The sequence below is a fragment of the Melanerpes formicivorus genome, unplaced genomic scaffold, assembly GCF_026170545.1.
Source record: "Melanerpes formicivorus ecotype bairdi unplaced genomic scaffold, bMelFor1.0.p_v2 SCAF_6, whole genome shotgun sequence".
Taxonomy (NCBI): Eukaryota; Metazoa; Chordata; class Aves; order Piciformes; family Picidae; genus Melanerpes; species Melanerpes formicivorus.
Window position 1 is genome coordinate 23,728,139 of NW_027142358.1, and position 14,052 is coordinate 23,742,190.

Consider the following 14,052-nt stretch of genomic DNA (forward strand, 5'->3'; position numbering starts at 1 on the left):
AGCATCCCCATTAATGCTACTAGCAATACAGTATAAAGACATTACAACATAAAAAAACCCCACAGATAAAAGTAACACAGAAAGAATATTCCTGCTCAACATCAATGGGTTGCAAGTACAAAGAACTTGAATATATACTTGTAACCCCATGCAACAAACAGCTAGGTTTTTCACTTGACTGCCTATGGAACATGTTTAATCTCAAGGGCAGCCAAACTGATGCATTTGATGATTGAAGTCCTTGTCCATAAAGGAGGTGCCTGTCCTGGAATCCGTCCAGCTGTCCTTATACTGCCTGATATTAGTGCCACCAGCACACTTCCAGCCTGTGTCCATCTGCTGTGGGCCAGAAGGACAGATCAGCTGTGGGTTTGGGGGGAGGAGGTGCTGGTGTTAGCACATGCTCTGGCAGGCCCACGCTGTCTTATTATTCTCCTTTGTTTTGAGAAGGAGACACATCAGAAACACCTCATCAGTTGGCAGCAATCACTACCTGGGGCTCACTGTGGGCCTTGCTTGGAGCTGGTGGCCAAACTGGGAACTGAGGCTGCTCCAATCCCAACGAGCAGCCTGGCCTCAGCTCTGGCCCAGCGTAGCCACCAGCGCAGGGTGGCCCTCTGACAAAGGTTCTTGCCCTTTCCCAACATACTTTATTACCAACAGCCTAGGAAAATGCAGCATGACAGTCCAGTGAAGTTGGCTACTCAAAAGGACTAAATGGGTCATGACAAATGCCAACACTCAAGTAAAAGGGCACAACACTCCACAGCATTTGAGATTTCCTTACCATCTTTCTTCACCCAGGACATGGCTGTTTTCTCAGATGTTACTAGCTGACAAAATTTATCGCCTATGATATCTAGAATGTATTTAGATGTTTCTAGGTCCAGTTCATCATCTTCATAGTTTTCATGTGTCCACAAACTCAGTGCCTCATCGTCATATTGATCAGGAGAGGAGAAACCATCTATCCTAACCACTCCATTCTTGCTAAAAGATAACCTAAAAATTAAATCAGACAGCGTTATATTCTAGGACTGAAAGTTTAGTTGCCAATTTGTCTTAAACAAGTAAGTTTTCTTTACCTTCTTTAGTATCCTGCCACATGTTTTTAATTAAAAACCAAATCCTAGTCATTCTTCAAATGACTAGTAAGAAAGAACAAAAACTAAAACAAATTTTTTAGGTACTTTTTGCATTCAATTTTCTCACCATTCCCTCTCTCTAACCTTTATTATTGCTTTAGAATTGCAGACAGGAAAATTATCTTTCTCACCCACAAAAGTTTGGTTCCACCTATTCCTCACCTTTTATTTTCAGAGTGCCTGCGATAGCACTCACTCAGTCTGACTCTCATTTTATAGATCTCTCTCTCCTACTGCTCTCAGAAAGCAGGAATTTGAACACTATATTTAAGTCTAAGCAGAACAAATCACTAATACAAGATAATGTTTTTGTATCCGCTTATTTTTGACCTTTAAAACCACTAAAAGCTTTCCTGTTATCCTACCCAATACCATCCCACTAACCCTGGCTATATTTAGCCTATTTTTAAGTAGTAACAATTAATTATTCCATCTTGCATAATACAGGATCATTGATTTGCATATGTGACTATTATAACAGTTAAGGAATTTTACAGCAGTGCCAGTAAAAGTACTGAACTCAAAACCTTTAAGTACCAAACCCAGTATTTAGGTATGTATCACAGAATCACGTATTTAATGAAGAAGAAATGATCAATTTGCAGGTATGACTATCAACAGTAGTGCAAACTTCATTTACAATTCAAGCCCTATTACCCACTCACAATGAAAAATAATTAAACTATTGTACAATTTAGCACATGTTCAGAACACTTGAATTTTTAAATTTCAGAACTGTGTTTTAAAGCATTGGCAAAGCTTTGAGGGAAGGGATGCTATCCAGAAGGATCTTGACAGGCTTGAAAAGTGAGAAGTACCAACTGCGTGAGGTTCAATAAGTCAAAGTGCAAGGTCCTGCATCTGTGTCAGGCCAATCCCAGGCACAAATCCAGGCTGGATACAGAGTGAGTTGAGAGTAGCTCTGATTAGAGACTTGGCATTGTTGACTGATAAGCAGCTCACCATCAGCCAGCCAGCAGTGTGCTCATGCAGCCCAGAAGGCAGCCATGTGCTGGGTTGCATCAAGAGGAGCAGGTCAAGAGAAGTGACTCTGCCCCTTTGCTCTTCTGAGACCCCACCTCAAATACTACATTCAGTTCTGGTGTCCCCATCATGAGAAGGACACAGAGCTATTGGAGCGAGTCCAGAGGAGGGCCACAAAAATGATCCGAGGGCTGGAACACCTCTGCTGTGAGCATAGGCTGAGGGAGCTGGTTTTGTTCAGCCTAGAGAAGAGAAGACTCCAGGGGCACCTTAAAGCTGACTTCCAATATCTGAAGGGATCCTACAGGAAGGGTGCAGAGGGATTTTTCATAAGGGTGTTTGGCAATCAGACAAGGGAGAATGGTTTGAAGCTGAGGGAAAGCAGGGTTAGATTTTGACACCACCACATTCAGAACTAAACATTCTTACAGAGAAGGTATTCAGAGTCCAACTTTGAAATGATTCCTGTAGGATTATCACTTTGCAACTAAAGATACATTATAAAAAATTAGACCTGACCTGGGAAACTACTTCCTTTCCAAGCCAAGTCAGATACACACTGACAACACAGCCTGCACGCTAATTAAAGCTGTTCTGGTTCTGCCTCAATGGCTGTCCTGCCTGCACCATGTATGCTGTGCCACATCCCAGGAAATTCTCTTACGAGCTTGTGTAAAAGGAGGTCGTAATGCCTCTGTCCTCAGAAAACTCCCAGCAAACCCCGAGCAGCATTTCCAACATAAACTGGCGCAAGAACAACCACAATTAAGTACAATTCTGGGGTTGTACAACTTGTCCAGAATAACTGCAGCTTGCCTTTTGAAAATCCCACTTCAAATGTCACAGACACCTGTGTAATGGTGATGTGCTCCATTTTAAGGTTTGCCTTAGGTACACTGGGCAGCTATCCTGATGTCTTGGGTATAAAGCTTTAAACAGCAATGAAATCAGTTCACAAAAGACGGGAGAAATACAAATGTAAATACTGGAAAATTGGACAGTGTCTTTTATCAGGCAGACTCACTGAGCCAGAAAGATCAGACAAACTTTCAAGCCTGCAATCCTCTGACAATTATCACTTCTGCAAGTTAAACCACCACATTATCAGGAAAATGGCTGTACTTACCGTCGGAAGTAGTAAAATCTACAAAATACTGGGGAGTGAGTTGGTTCTTCTCCTTTCTTACTTCTTATTAACCTACATTCTCTGCATTTTTGCAAATTTGGTCCTATTTCAGAGCAAGAATCATCCTGCAAAAAGGACTCTCCGGTTTGCTTCAACTTCTTGACTTTGCGCCAGTCTTTTAACACTGAGCGGGGTATACCAGCTGCAGAAGTAAGGGGAGTTTCAGGTCAGGTACAGCTAGCATTCAACCTTTCAGAAAGTACATTTGTTACCTGAAGAACATTCATTATTGTTACATCTGTCTGTCCACCTGTCAGCATTAACATTTGAAAACCATAGCTACTGATCGGATTGCCAGGCAGAAGCACAGTTAAGTACCTGCTGAGCTACCAGGGATACACTGGACGTTCTTTTCTCTTATATTAGGTGTATCATTCATCAAATAATTCCACTATAATCATCTTCAGAATCTCATTCTTACAAAACAAGCAAAGAAAGAAAGGTTTGACTTGTGTTTCAGGTGAAGTTGTATGCAACAGAGAAATACAATTTAACAAATGAAAGCAGAGCTTAAAAAAATGAATAGATTGTACTCCTTCCACATGCATTTTTTGCTGAAAGGTAGAGGTAGTATTACAGAAGGGCAGCTCTATTCACATTAACTTATCTGAACTTCATGTGAAATATCCAGCATGAGGAAGATCAGAACCATTTACTCCCTGTCAGGTTTGTTGGCTTTGCAAGGCTAAGCAGCACAACTCTATTTTTGATATGAAAGTCAGCAGATGTGACACTGAGTAACATGAGGAGCAAATCTATTGAGTAAGATCTGAAACTTTCACATACACATTTTGAAACTGAACCTTGTGGTTATTTGACCAGTCTTTCAGTTTAATGACTTTTTTTAAGTGGCACCAGTTTTATCTGCAGACAGACAGAAGTATCTGTTGTTTCATCTACCACTACTCTTGTAAACAGGGATCTGATGTAGGATGATAGAGAGGTCAGGCTGCTAACTTTGGACTTGGTACCTGGGTTCAAATTTGTGTTTTGTCAGTGATGAGTTGCGTAAACTTTGCGAGTGACAGATTGCCTGTGCCTCAGTTCATGGCCTAGAAAAGGCACTCCCAGCTCATCTGAGGAGCATGATGGCAACTGGATCAAAACTCAAGGGCCAAAGTACAGCTTTACTAGTCCAAAACACTGTTTTCTGCCTTGCAATCAGAGATCCTGGATCTCATCTGGTAGCTGCTAGGCTTCAAGCTCTGTGGGCAGGAGCTTGGAAGATTCCCAGTGCTTTCAGGACTGTAAAATACCTCGCTTTGCAGGAGGCAGCCTGGAGCTCTGAGCACTCTGCCTAGCACACAAGCTCCTTGGAGCTTTCTGAAACATCAGGACAAAGCAGTTTTCAGAACTGTCACTGAGCACTGTGCTGAAACACAGTTATCTTCAGCCACCTACAATGAGCCCAGGCAGCTGTCCCATAGGGATTTGTTCCTGAAAGCTCCTCAAAGTCGACTAGGTTTTTATTTAAGTCTTTGTGGAACATCCTTTTCCTAAAAAGGTCTCTTAGCATCTCTCAGAAATCATAACAAAGCTCTGCCAACCAACTCCTACCCACTCCCCCACTTTGGCCCATGAAACAGCTCCATAAGGTCCATGTGGCACACTTTTATACTCAGGCACTGCAAAGCTGAAACAAAAAGCCACTGCCTTCCTTCACCTTAGGTAACCAATCCTTCTAAAACAAACTCATCAGAACCCTTCTGCAACAATACCAAGGTCATAAAGACATAACACATCGATATTTATGGTTTACTTTAAGAAGTGAAACAGAAAAAAAGCCTGTATAGGCATCTGCTCCTTGATCTTCCCTATAAAAAAAAAGTATTACTACTATCACTGGACCCAAGCCAGAATACCTCAGACAGATTGCAACACTTTCAGCACCCAGTACAACTCAGGGATCAAGTACTCAACTACCAGGAAAGTAATTTTATACACTAGGCACTGAAGAGCCAGAGAATGTAATTACAGGGAGCAGTACTCCATTTCTTACTACCTGTACTTAAAAATTCCTGCAAAAAGTTATTTAACATTAGACTCTCTCAACCATAACAAAGGCTAAAAAAATAGTCCTTGGAGAAGAATGAATTGTGACTGAAAAAATAAGGTATGTTCGTAAGTAAAATCCCTCATGTTGGCAAACAGTTTCTCCCTCCAGATAAATCTCATTGCAACCTGGTACATGCTACAGTATGACATTTAAATTGGTGTTTCCCTAAATTTCTTTATTCCTTCAACAAGAGGGATATTAACACCATGTAATACACATGCTAGTTAGGAGCGTGAAATGACTCTCCCTCAAACCTTTCATTAAATTAACCAAATCATACAAAGTGGCATCTGACTCAAGGAACTGCCTCTGGCTTCCTGATCAAAGGCTGAAGGTTCAACAACAGAGAATCTCTCTCTCCAGTAGTATTCTAAAAATAAAAGCATTAGATCTTTTAAAATAGAGTAATAAAAATCTATCTATCTTAGTACCATTGGCACACCTATATACACCAGTTAGATGAATTCCGATGTACAGCATAAACCAGTTTGTCTGCTGCTTATTTTTAGGCCAAGAACCAGTTTAACACATATGTATAAAATACTGCATTTCTTAAACCAGGATACTTCAAACAGCCTCAAGGCAAATAAAAATGGAACCAACCATCTACACCAACACGCTTTCCCACCTACTGTGCATGACTCCACAATTAACCCTCCCAGATTTCACGTTATTCTCTCTCTTCCAAATCAGATGGATACTCACTGCTGTTACTGCCACTCTGTAGCTTCAGCTTGCTTTTTTCTTTGGCACTTCTGCTAAGAACACCGTTGGGTTTTACTTCCTCCTCTGCATCACCCTTTTTTTTCTGCAAGTCATTTTGTTTCTTTTTGTAAGTTGGCTTAGGCTGTCGCTTAGTCCTTTGCTCTGACTTGCTCTCACTTTCATCAGAGTCTCCGCTTTCAGAGCCAGACTCGTAAGTTCGTTTTGCTTTTCTCCGTGGGTGCTTCTCTTCCTTCGCAAACTTATCTACCAAGATTTTACTATCTATGTTATTTTGTAAATCATTTGATGTAGAAGCTATTAAATTGACAGTACATGGTTTAATAATTTCTGAAACACTGTTCCCTGAATTCTCTTTTTTATTAGTGTTTTTATCTTCCTCCGAATGTCTTGTCAGCCAAGCCTTTTTCAGTTTAGTGTGGTAGTTTGGTTGACTTGCCTGGGAAGTCTGCCCACTGCCTACAGAGTTCGCTTTGTTTGCTGTATTACAGCCGACAGCATTGTCTAGGGAGAGAGAGGTTGAAAATGTCTGATTTTTCACAGAGTTGCACTCGGCCTCACTGCTGTTACTACTTTTAAACTGAGCTGCAGCCAACGCTGCCTTGTGCTTTTTCAAATGGATGAAATCAGTGGAGGTGGAGAACCCCGTGCTGGGCTGAGCAGCACTGCCTGCCTTGCCAGCACCAGTGGGTGTAACTGGAGCTGGAGTGCTGACCTTGCATCCCTGGGCCTGCCCCACTGCCTGACTCGTGTCTCTTGAAGCAGTGCTCTCCAGTGGCACACAGGCCAACACCATGTTTGATAAGGAGTAAGTCACTTCTGAACTGCCCCAGCTGGACACACTGGTAGTGGTTGCTGCCGATGTGGTGACGTCGGTTTTAGTACTGCAGATCATAGTGGTGGTAGGGGTGACAGCACGAGGAACACTGCCTTGTGAGACAACTGGAAATTTCTTCTCATACTGTGTGCGAGCACTCTCTGAGTTCATATTTGGCAGAATGACTCTTCCAGTCTCCCGAGCTTCCGCTGTTTTCAGGCAATCTGCTTGATTTATCACAGCTGAAGATCTCTCGCTAAGTCGATCTTTGAGAGCAGACTGCATTACTGCTGTGCTATCGTATTTCATGCTAGAAGAAGGACGCACAATAACAGACGCTGTAGCGGACTGTGACTTTACATTCATTCTCTCAGCGTGCCAATCCACTTTTTCATTACTTGGGGCATTATTGGACTTCCACATTTCTGATAAATTCTGTTCAGAAGTGCCCTTGTAAACAGCCTGAGCTTCCTTCGGCTCAGGTACCAGTGTTGGTGGTTTCTGCAGCTCCTGTATTTTTCCACCACCAGCATTAACAGGTTGAACAGGGGTTAGAGTTGGAGGTGAAAGGCTACTATAACTGCTTTCCTTCTTCTCCAGGTTCTGGTGCACAGGGGGGTGAAACACAGGGGCTCTATGCAAGGCAGGCATACTCCGGAGTGTATTTGAAGATGAGACTGACAACTGAGTAGGGCTCCTGCTGTCACTTCTGAAGGAATTTACAGAGTGAGACTGCACTGACTGTGAAAGCTGCTCGGGTATCTTGCCTGCAGAGCCCTCACATTCTGGCTGGTGCTTAATTAAAGGTGGAGGTTTTGAAAGAGAAGAAATATAAGAGGGGAGAGGCTGGGGACTAGCTGCTGTTGAAGGACAATTGGCTTGCTTATCAACATAAGCACTTGAAGCTTCCTTTGAGGGGTATGACCTTGGTGGTTCATTTACTACGCTGTTGGACAAAGTGGTGAAATAGTTACTCTGCGGCAAACTCTGTGGAACTGAATGCTTCATTTTATACAGTTCTGACACAGAGCGTTCAGCATCTTTGTCGTATTTCACTGAATGGCTTTTGGGACTTGAAGATAAGGATGTTACCCTGGAATAGTTCTCTCTCTCCCCCTCTAGCGCTTTTATTTTAGCTGTAAAAGGAGCAACTTCAATACTTTCTTGGAGTATCCGTCTGTGTTCTTCTTTGTATTTGCTCAGTCGCTCCCCAGTCTCCTGCGGTGGCCTTGGCATCTGGTTCAGCATTGGATCTGCAAAATGTCTGTGCATATGGCTCTCCTTTCCCATCTGTGTTCTGCCTTGCTCTAACTCAGTCTTTACTGGGGCAGTTGTAACAGAACGTAAAGGCTCAATAAATGTTTTCCTCTCCAGTTCTCTGAAAAAGGTTAAGTAGACACATGTTAGTCTGAAGGTAGCACAAGACGCTAACTGGAAGATCTTCCTTCCCATGCTCTGAACAAAGTTATCTATTAACACAAAATAAACTTTTGGTTTATTTAATAGAAAATTAGTTACAATTTTCAAAAGTCTTCCAGTGACTCAGGAAGTCAAGCACCATTCTAAGTCAAGAGGGCAGAGTCTGCTTTGCAGCACACTGATAAACTTTTGTCTATCACTGGTGTTTACAGATGAAGTAAAAAGAAGCTAGAACATCAGCTGTTGAAATGTCTGCTCATACACAAAATAAAGCAGCAAACTTACTCTTTGTGATGCTCTACAATGCTTTTGGACAATGGTGGACTGGAATGCGTGGTCAGTTTGAGAGGTCGAAGGGGATCTGCACTGGAGGGTCGCACAGGAATGTGACTCAGTAAACCCAGGCTGTCAGCTGAGGTCACTGGGGTGGGCTGGTGCAACCATGGGCTGGGAGTATTCTGTTAAGACCAACCAAAAAAATCAAATCACATTTCAAAATAGCCATGGGACCACTGTATCAAGTCCTACCATTGGTAAGAGTAAAGTAATGCATCAAAGCATTCACAGTAAATAAAATTCAACATTTTCAGTCACTCTTTTGATCAAAGAGAACACCTCACTGTATTTCTCCTGGACTTGTGGCATACAAAATAGTTCAAACATTTCAGAAGCATTCTTACCACCAGTTCATTTTCAAGTATCCAGCATGAATATTTAATCCTAGAACAGCATCTCAAAATGACATTTGCAAACTTATGCTAGTCTGACACCACTTAACTTCAGCATAAACAGACCATGCACTCTTCAATCAACTGCAAAAAGTAATTTTTTCAAAGAACAAATGCAGTTTGGTATTTCCAGGGGTTAAAAAAAAATAAATCAGCTCCAGCTTGAGATGTGCTCATCTCAAAATAAGAGAGAGATTTCTTTCCTGGATGGTTCCTCTCTTCCCTTCAACCAAATGATTAGAGTATGGTAATCCCAATTAATCTGGTTTATTTTGCCAGACATTTCTATTTGGCATAATTTCAGCATGAGCACACAATGAAAGCCATAAATGTACAGTATGCCAGCCACACTTTGCAGCATGGGAAACTCATAAGAAGCAGAATTTTGTGCTTTGTACCCAAATACTCAAAAGGTGGGCAATACCAGCCTCCTTGTTTACAGGCACCAGGATACTCTTTAACTGAATACTGATTTTACATTGTCTTTGAAAAGTGTGTAACAACTGCAAAAAAGACTAGACACTACTTTCCACCTCACACCCCTTCTCCTCTCTTCTCTTGAGACACCTGCTTACAAGTATCAGGCACGCAGAAGTGGAGTGGCAGGGTACCCTGCTGAAGTGGTGCTCAAGTGCTAGTGGCAAGCCAAGGAGGGACTGAGACAAGAGTGAGCAGAGGTCTCATGTGCACCCCAAAGCCTCTCAGTGCCACTTGTGGCAGTTTGGGCTGGGTGTCAGCTGCTGCTGCCACACAGGGTGCACCTCTGGTGCCCTGGTGTCCAGCCCAGTGGGTGAACACAGGAAACAGCTTATTTCGTACCCATAATGTCCTGCTCCCTATAAATCTATCAGCAAGGTCTCACACTTCCTCTTTCTTCCCTCACTGCTCCCATGGGAGATGCTCCCTATCTGGTAATGGAAGGGGAGTTATCTCAAGGCCTCTTGGGCCTGGCTAGGCCTCTTGGACCTAATGCCAGGAGAAGGGGGAAGGGCAATCTCAGATCTGGCCAGCTGAGATTAGCCTAATAGTGGAGGCAGGGAAGAAAGAGCCCTGGGGGTATTGGGTGTACCTCAGGTAGGGAGAAGGGGAGTGCTGGGAGGCTTCTGGGTATGCTTTGGGATCTCTTTTGTCGCTGTGCTTGTAGCTCTCTATAAAACACTCTCTGCTTTTCCATATAAACTTTCCATCACTTCTGCAATCCATTTGTCTCAGTCTTTTTTTTTTATTCTGCCCCGGTGGGAGGCAAGGGAGGATTTGCCTTCCAACCCACCACACCAGAACTTCTTCCCCTCCTCTGCTCCTCACCAGTCCATCCCTCTCCTTCTCCTTAGTCTAGATGACTCCCGCTTGAGAACTGCAGGAGAAGGGGAGACAAGCACAGATTTGCAGGTGCAGCTTTGAAGTTCTGATTTCTCTACTTTTGAATATTTAAAGCAACCGTTTGGGTTTCCATTAAGAGTTTTAGTGCACACGTTTCCTAGGCCTAGAGTTCCCACGCTGTGGGGTGTTCCCACGAATATCCTGTAAACCGTATTACAGTACTATGCAAAAAAGGCTTGTCACCTTCTCCCTAGACAAGCTGGGGAACATCTGCTTGAGCACCAAGCATGTCCTGAACAGCTCAGTGACTCCCACCTGCAGCCATTTACAGAGCTACCATGGCCACCTGTGGACAGTTGGAAAACATGGGCTTGGCAGCATGCTTCCTTCCGCACACAGACTCAGCCCTGAGCTGAGGGTGGCAGCTGCTATTAGAGCTGAGACACAGATCCCTTTCTGTGATCCTGGCACCCATGCAAACCAATGCTGGAAACGCCCACTCTGGGTTTCTAAGATGTATCTTAAAAAGGCCTCCAGTGCAGGAGCCAGAAGACAAGTCACCACAAGACAATTGCCACATATCAACATAATTAAAAAGCTACACGCCTCGGTATGCAGAGTTGCATAGCTCAGGCAGCCAAAGTGAAAACAAGAGTCTATCCTAAGTTCTTTAAAATGGACTTCATGATGGGGTGGAGCAGGCAGCAACATGAAAAGATAAATCCACCTATAGTTTTCTCTTAGGCTTTTCTGCTCTGCTGAGTTTGAGTTTATCATATTTTAGATCAAACTGACTTCATACTACCAGGCTAACTCAAACTGACAGCTTGGGAAAGACTTAGCCACAATGGTTTGGGCTCTTCTCAAGAATGAGGCTGGGGAAGAATAGCTTTCCCCATGATGAAAAAGAAAAAAATCTTTATAACCATTCAGGAACTCCAAACTTCGACGCAAAGGCTTACAGTTTGGCAGAGGGACCACTGTCAGTGACATGCCTTTTGTGGTCCCTGTGAAAATCTGCCCAAATTCGGCCAAGTTGCAAGCCTCTAAAGAAAAAAATAATAAAAATCAGTGTGCACATGCTCAGTGGAGCTTTGATTGAAGCTGGGAGTAATGATCTGCACTACACATGCTACATCTTACATCGTTTCTCTAAGGTGCCTGCAAATGAGCTTGCTATACCCTAAGCCTGCAGGAGCAGAGGAAACTTTTCCTGTAATTGCCAGGTCTGCCTGCCAAACGTCACCACTGCTGCAAGGGGTGCTAGGCTGAAAAACATCAACCAATTCTTCTGAGCCTTCAGTGGTTCCACTCTGCACACAGACAGAGGAATCACCCTGACTTGAATACAGAGGAGCACAAAGCAGATGGGAAGGCAGGGATGTGTGTCAACAGGAACAGAAGGGGAGAACAAGATATGCCAAGAGAGGGTACAGAGATATAGGTGTAAAGACAAGAGAAATGGGTGCACAGTGCAAGACTGACTTATAAATGCTGGAGTATTTTCCTTCCTGGATTTAGTACTTCCTCCATCTCAGCCCTTCTCCATTATTTATCAAGAATACTTAAAATTTCACTGTCCTACCTCTCCTTATACAACAGTTTTCACAGACTGAAGCAGCAAATATTTACCCTGTGGACTTGAGATCCCAAACCAGTTGGCTGACCTCACTTGCACATGAACTAAACACAAACATTTTTGTCTTTAAAACAAAGGACATCAAGCTCTGGAAGAATCCCCTACTCAAGTCCACTGTGAGAGAGTGGTTACTGCTAGATTTCCATTCCTAGTTCTCTGTTTACTCAAATAAACCACCATCCATCACTGTTTGCTCAGTGTGGCACAAGCTACCAAATCTGTACCTAGAGAAATCACTGTTAGGAGACATTAGCACCAGTTAAATACATCATTATGAAACGAGCTCAACTTACCCTTCTCAAGGAAGCCTCAGTGTTAACAGGAGTTTCTGGGTGGACCCATTTGGAGGAGGGCAGACCGAGTCCTGAGTAAGCATGTGTTCCGTTTGGATACTGCCAAATAATTGGATAAAGCCCTAGCTGATTATAGGAAGCAGAAGGATGAGCTTGTCCAAGAAGATGTGGAGACTGGTGTTGTAACATCTGTTGCTGTTGCTGGTGTGCTAATGCCAAATGGCTTAAGCTGCTAGCATGAGCAGTCTCTAGTCGTGGGTGGCCACCCAGCAAGGAGGCAGCAGGCACTCCAGGTAACACTGCAGGAAGTAGATGAGGGTGATGAACCGAATGGTGAGATGCACTACTAAGGGGGTGAGTGTTAATAGCGGACAAAGGCGCCTGAGCTGAAGACCCAGCTAGCAGATGGGATGAACCAGTTAATGCAGGATGATGAGCGTTTGGATTTAAACAGGTTCGGTGGGATGAGGAATGCAGAGGATAATTATGCTGATGCAAATAAGGTGAAATGTGATTAGTTCCTGTTTCTTGTCCAATCAGAGTGGGGTCCCTGTACACCGTGAAATGTTCATTCTTGTCAATGATAAGAGGACTTTTAGTAGCTTCTAGCGCACTAACTCTAGCTGGAACTGGATGAAAACTAGACCTAGGCAAATCATGATCATTTTTATTGGCTGACCTTGTTAATCCGGTAGCATGGCTGTTTTGGGAACTAACCTTAGACTTCACAGTATCAGAAGATTGGGTGAATTTAGGCTTAACATCAGGTGACTTTGTTTTAGGATGATCAACTGAAGCACTAGGTTTTGACTTCACAGAATCAGAGACTGGACTTTGCTTATGCAGTTTACTCTCTTCTGCTAGAGAAGCTACATTTAACGAAGACATAAAGGAGCCAAACTGCACTTTTTCTTTTTCAGGATTTAAGTGTTCATTTACTGATAATGTTTTTACAAGCCCAGGCTGTATCAAATCTGTTTTATTAACAATGCTGCTAACCCAGCTTTGATCAGCTTCCTGTTTTCTTGCTTCAACAAAATTTGCATTTGCAAACTGCTGTTTCAAATCGCTGCTGTGAGATTCTATCTTCTGAACCGTTTGCAAACCAAAGGTACTTGCAGCAGCATTATCTTGGGTCTCCTTTTCAGAGTTGTTTTCATTAGTAATGTCAACAACACATTTCGGAGTAGGAGGCCTGGGTACAAACTGCTCATTCTTTACTTCCGCAGTGTGATGTTTTTCTGCATTGCACTCCTGAACATGTGGATCCTTGGAATTCTGTTCATAAGGTGTTGGCTGCTCTGCTGCATGGAGAGAAGATTTTTCCTGTTGATCTAAGACAGATGACTTTAGTCTTTCTGTCTCCTCATGTTTTTTATCCTCCTCTATTTCATCCCAGGGAGACTGCCTATCTGTTAGTGTCTGTTCTACTCCCTCAACAGTTTGGGATTTTTCTTCTCCATTTATCTTTGAAGTGTTCTTGCTTTTTAACTCATTTTCTGAATTCTGCTCTGAATCTGTTAATCTTTTATTTGAAATTTCCGAGTCGCTGCTCTCAGAATAATCCGAGATATTGTCTGTCCGCAGCCTCTTCATATTTAATTTTTTTTCATCCTCTTCAGGTTTTCTTCTCTTATTCACAAAGTTTTTGGTTTTGTTTTTGGGGTTTTCTGCAAGAGAGAAAAACACGCCTATCACATTTTAAGCCTAATTTAGTTTTAGGAAGCGCTCTCTCCCCGTCC

The 14,052-nt window shown here is 42.9% G+C and overlaps 1 protein-coding gene across 3 annotated transcripts in view; it reads right to left on the bottom strand.

Annotated features, from left to right (window-relative positions):
- The window catches only part of JMJD1C (jumonji domain containing 1C), a 174,048-nt gene that overhangs the window by 19,380 nt on the left and 140,616 nt on the right, over positions 1 to 14,052 (bottom strand). For 2 of the 3 annotated variants that reach the window (XM_068140113.1, XM_068140115.1), the window contains 5 exons: positions 12,311 to 13,980; positions 8,616 to 8,788; positions 6,077 to 8,289; positions 3,256 to 3,457; positions 788 to 1,002 (listed from right to left, as the gene is read on the bottom strand). In XM_068140113.1, coding sequence (XP_067996214.1) covers positions 788 to 1,002; positions 3,256 to 3,457; positions 6,077 to 8,289; positions 8,616 to 8,788; positions 12,311 to 13,980 — 4,473 coding nt within the window. The remainder of the gene's footprint in view (positions 1 to 787; positions 1,003 to 3,255; positions 3,458 to 6,076; positions 8,290 to 8,615; positions 8,789 to 12,310; positions 13,981 to 14,052) is intronic. The other variant, XM_068140114.1, reaches the window with a different exon arrangement.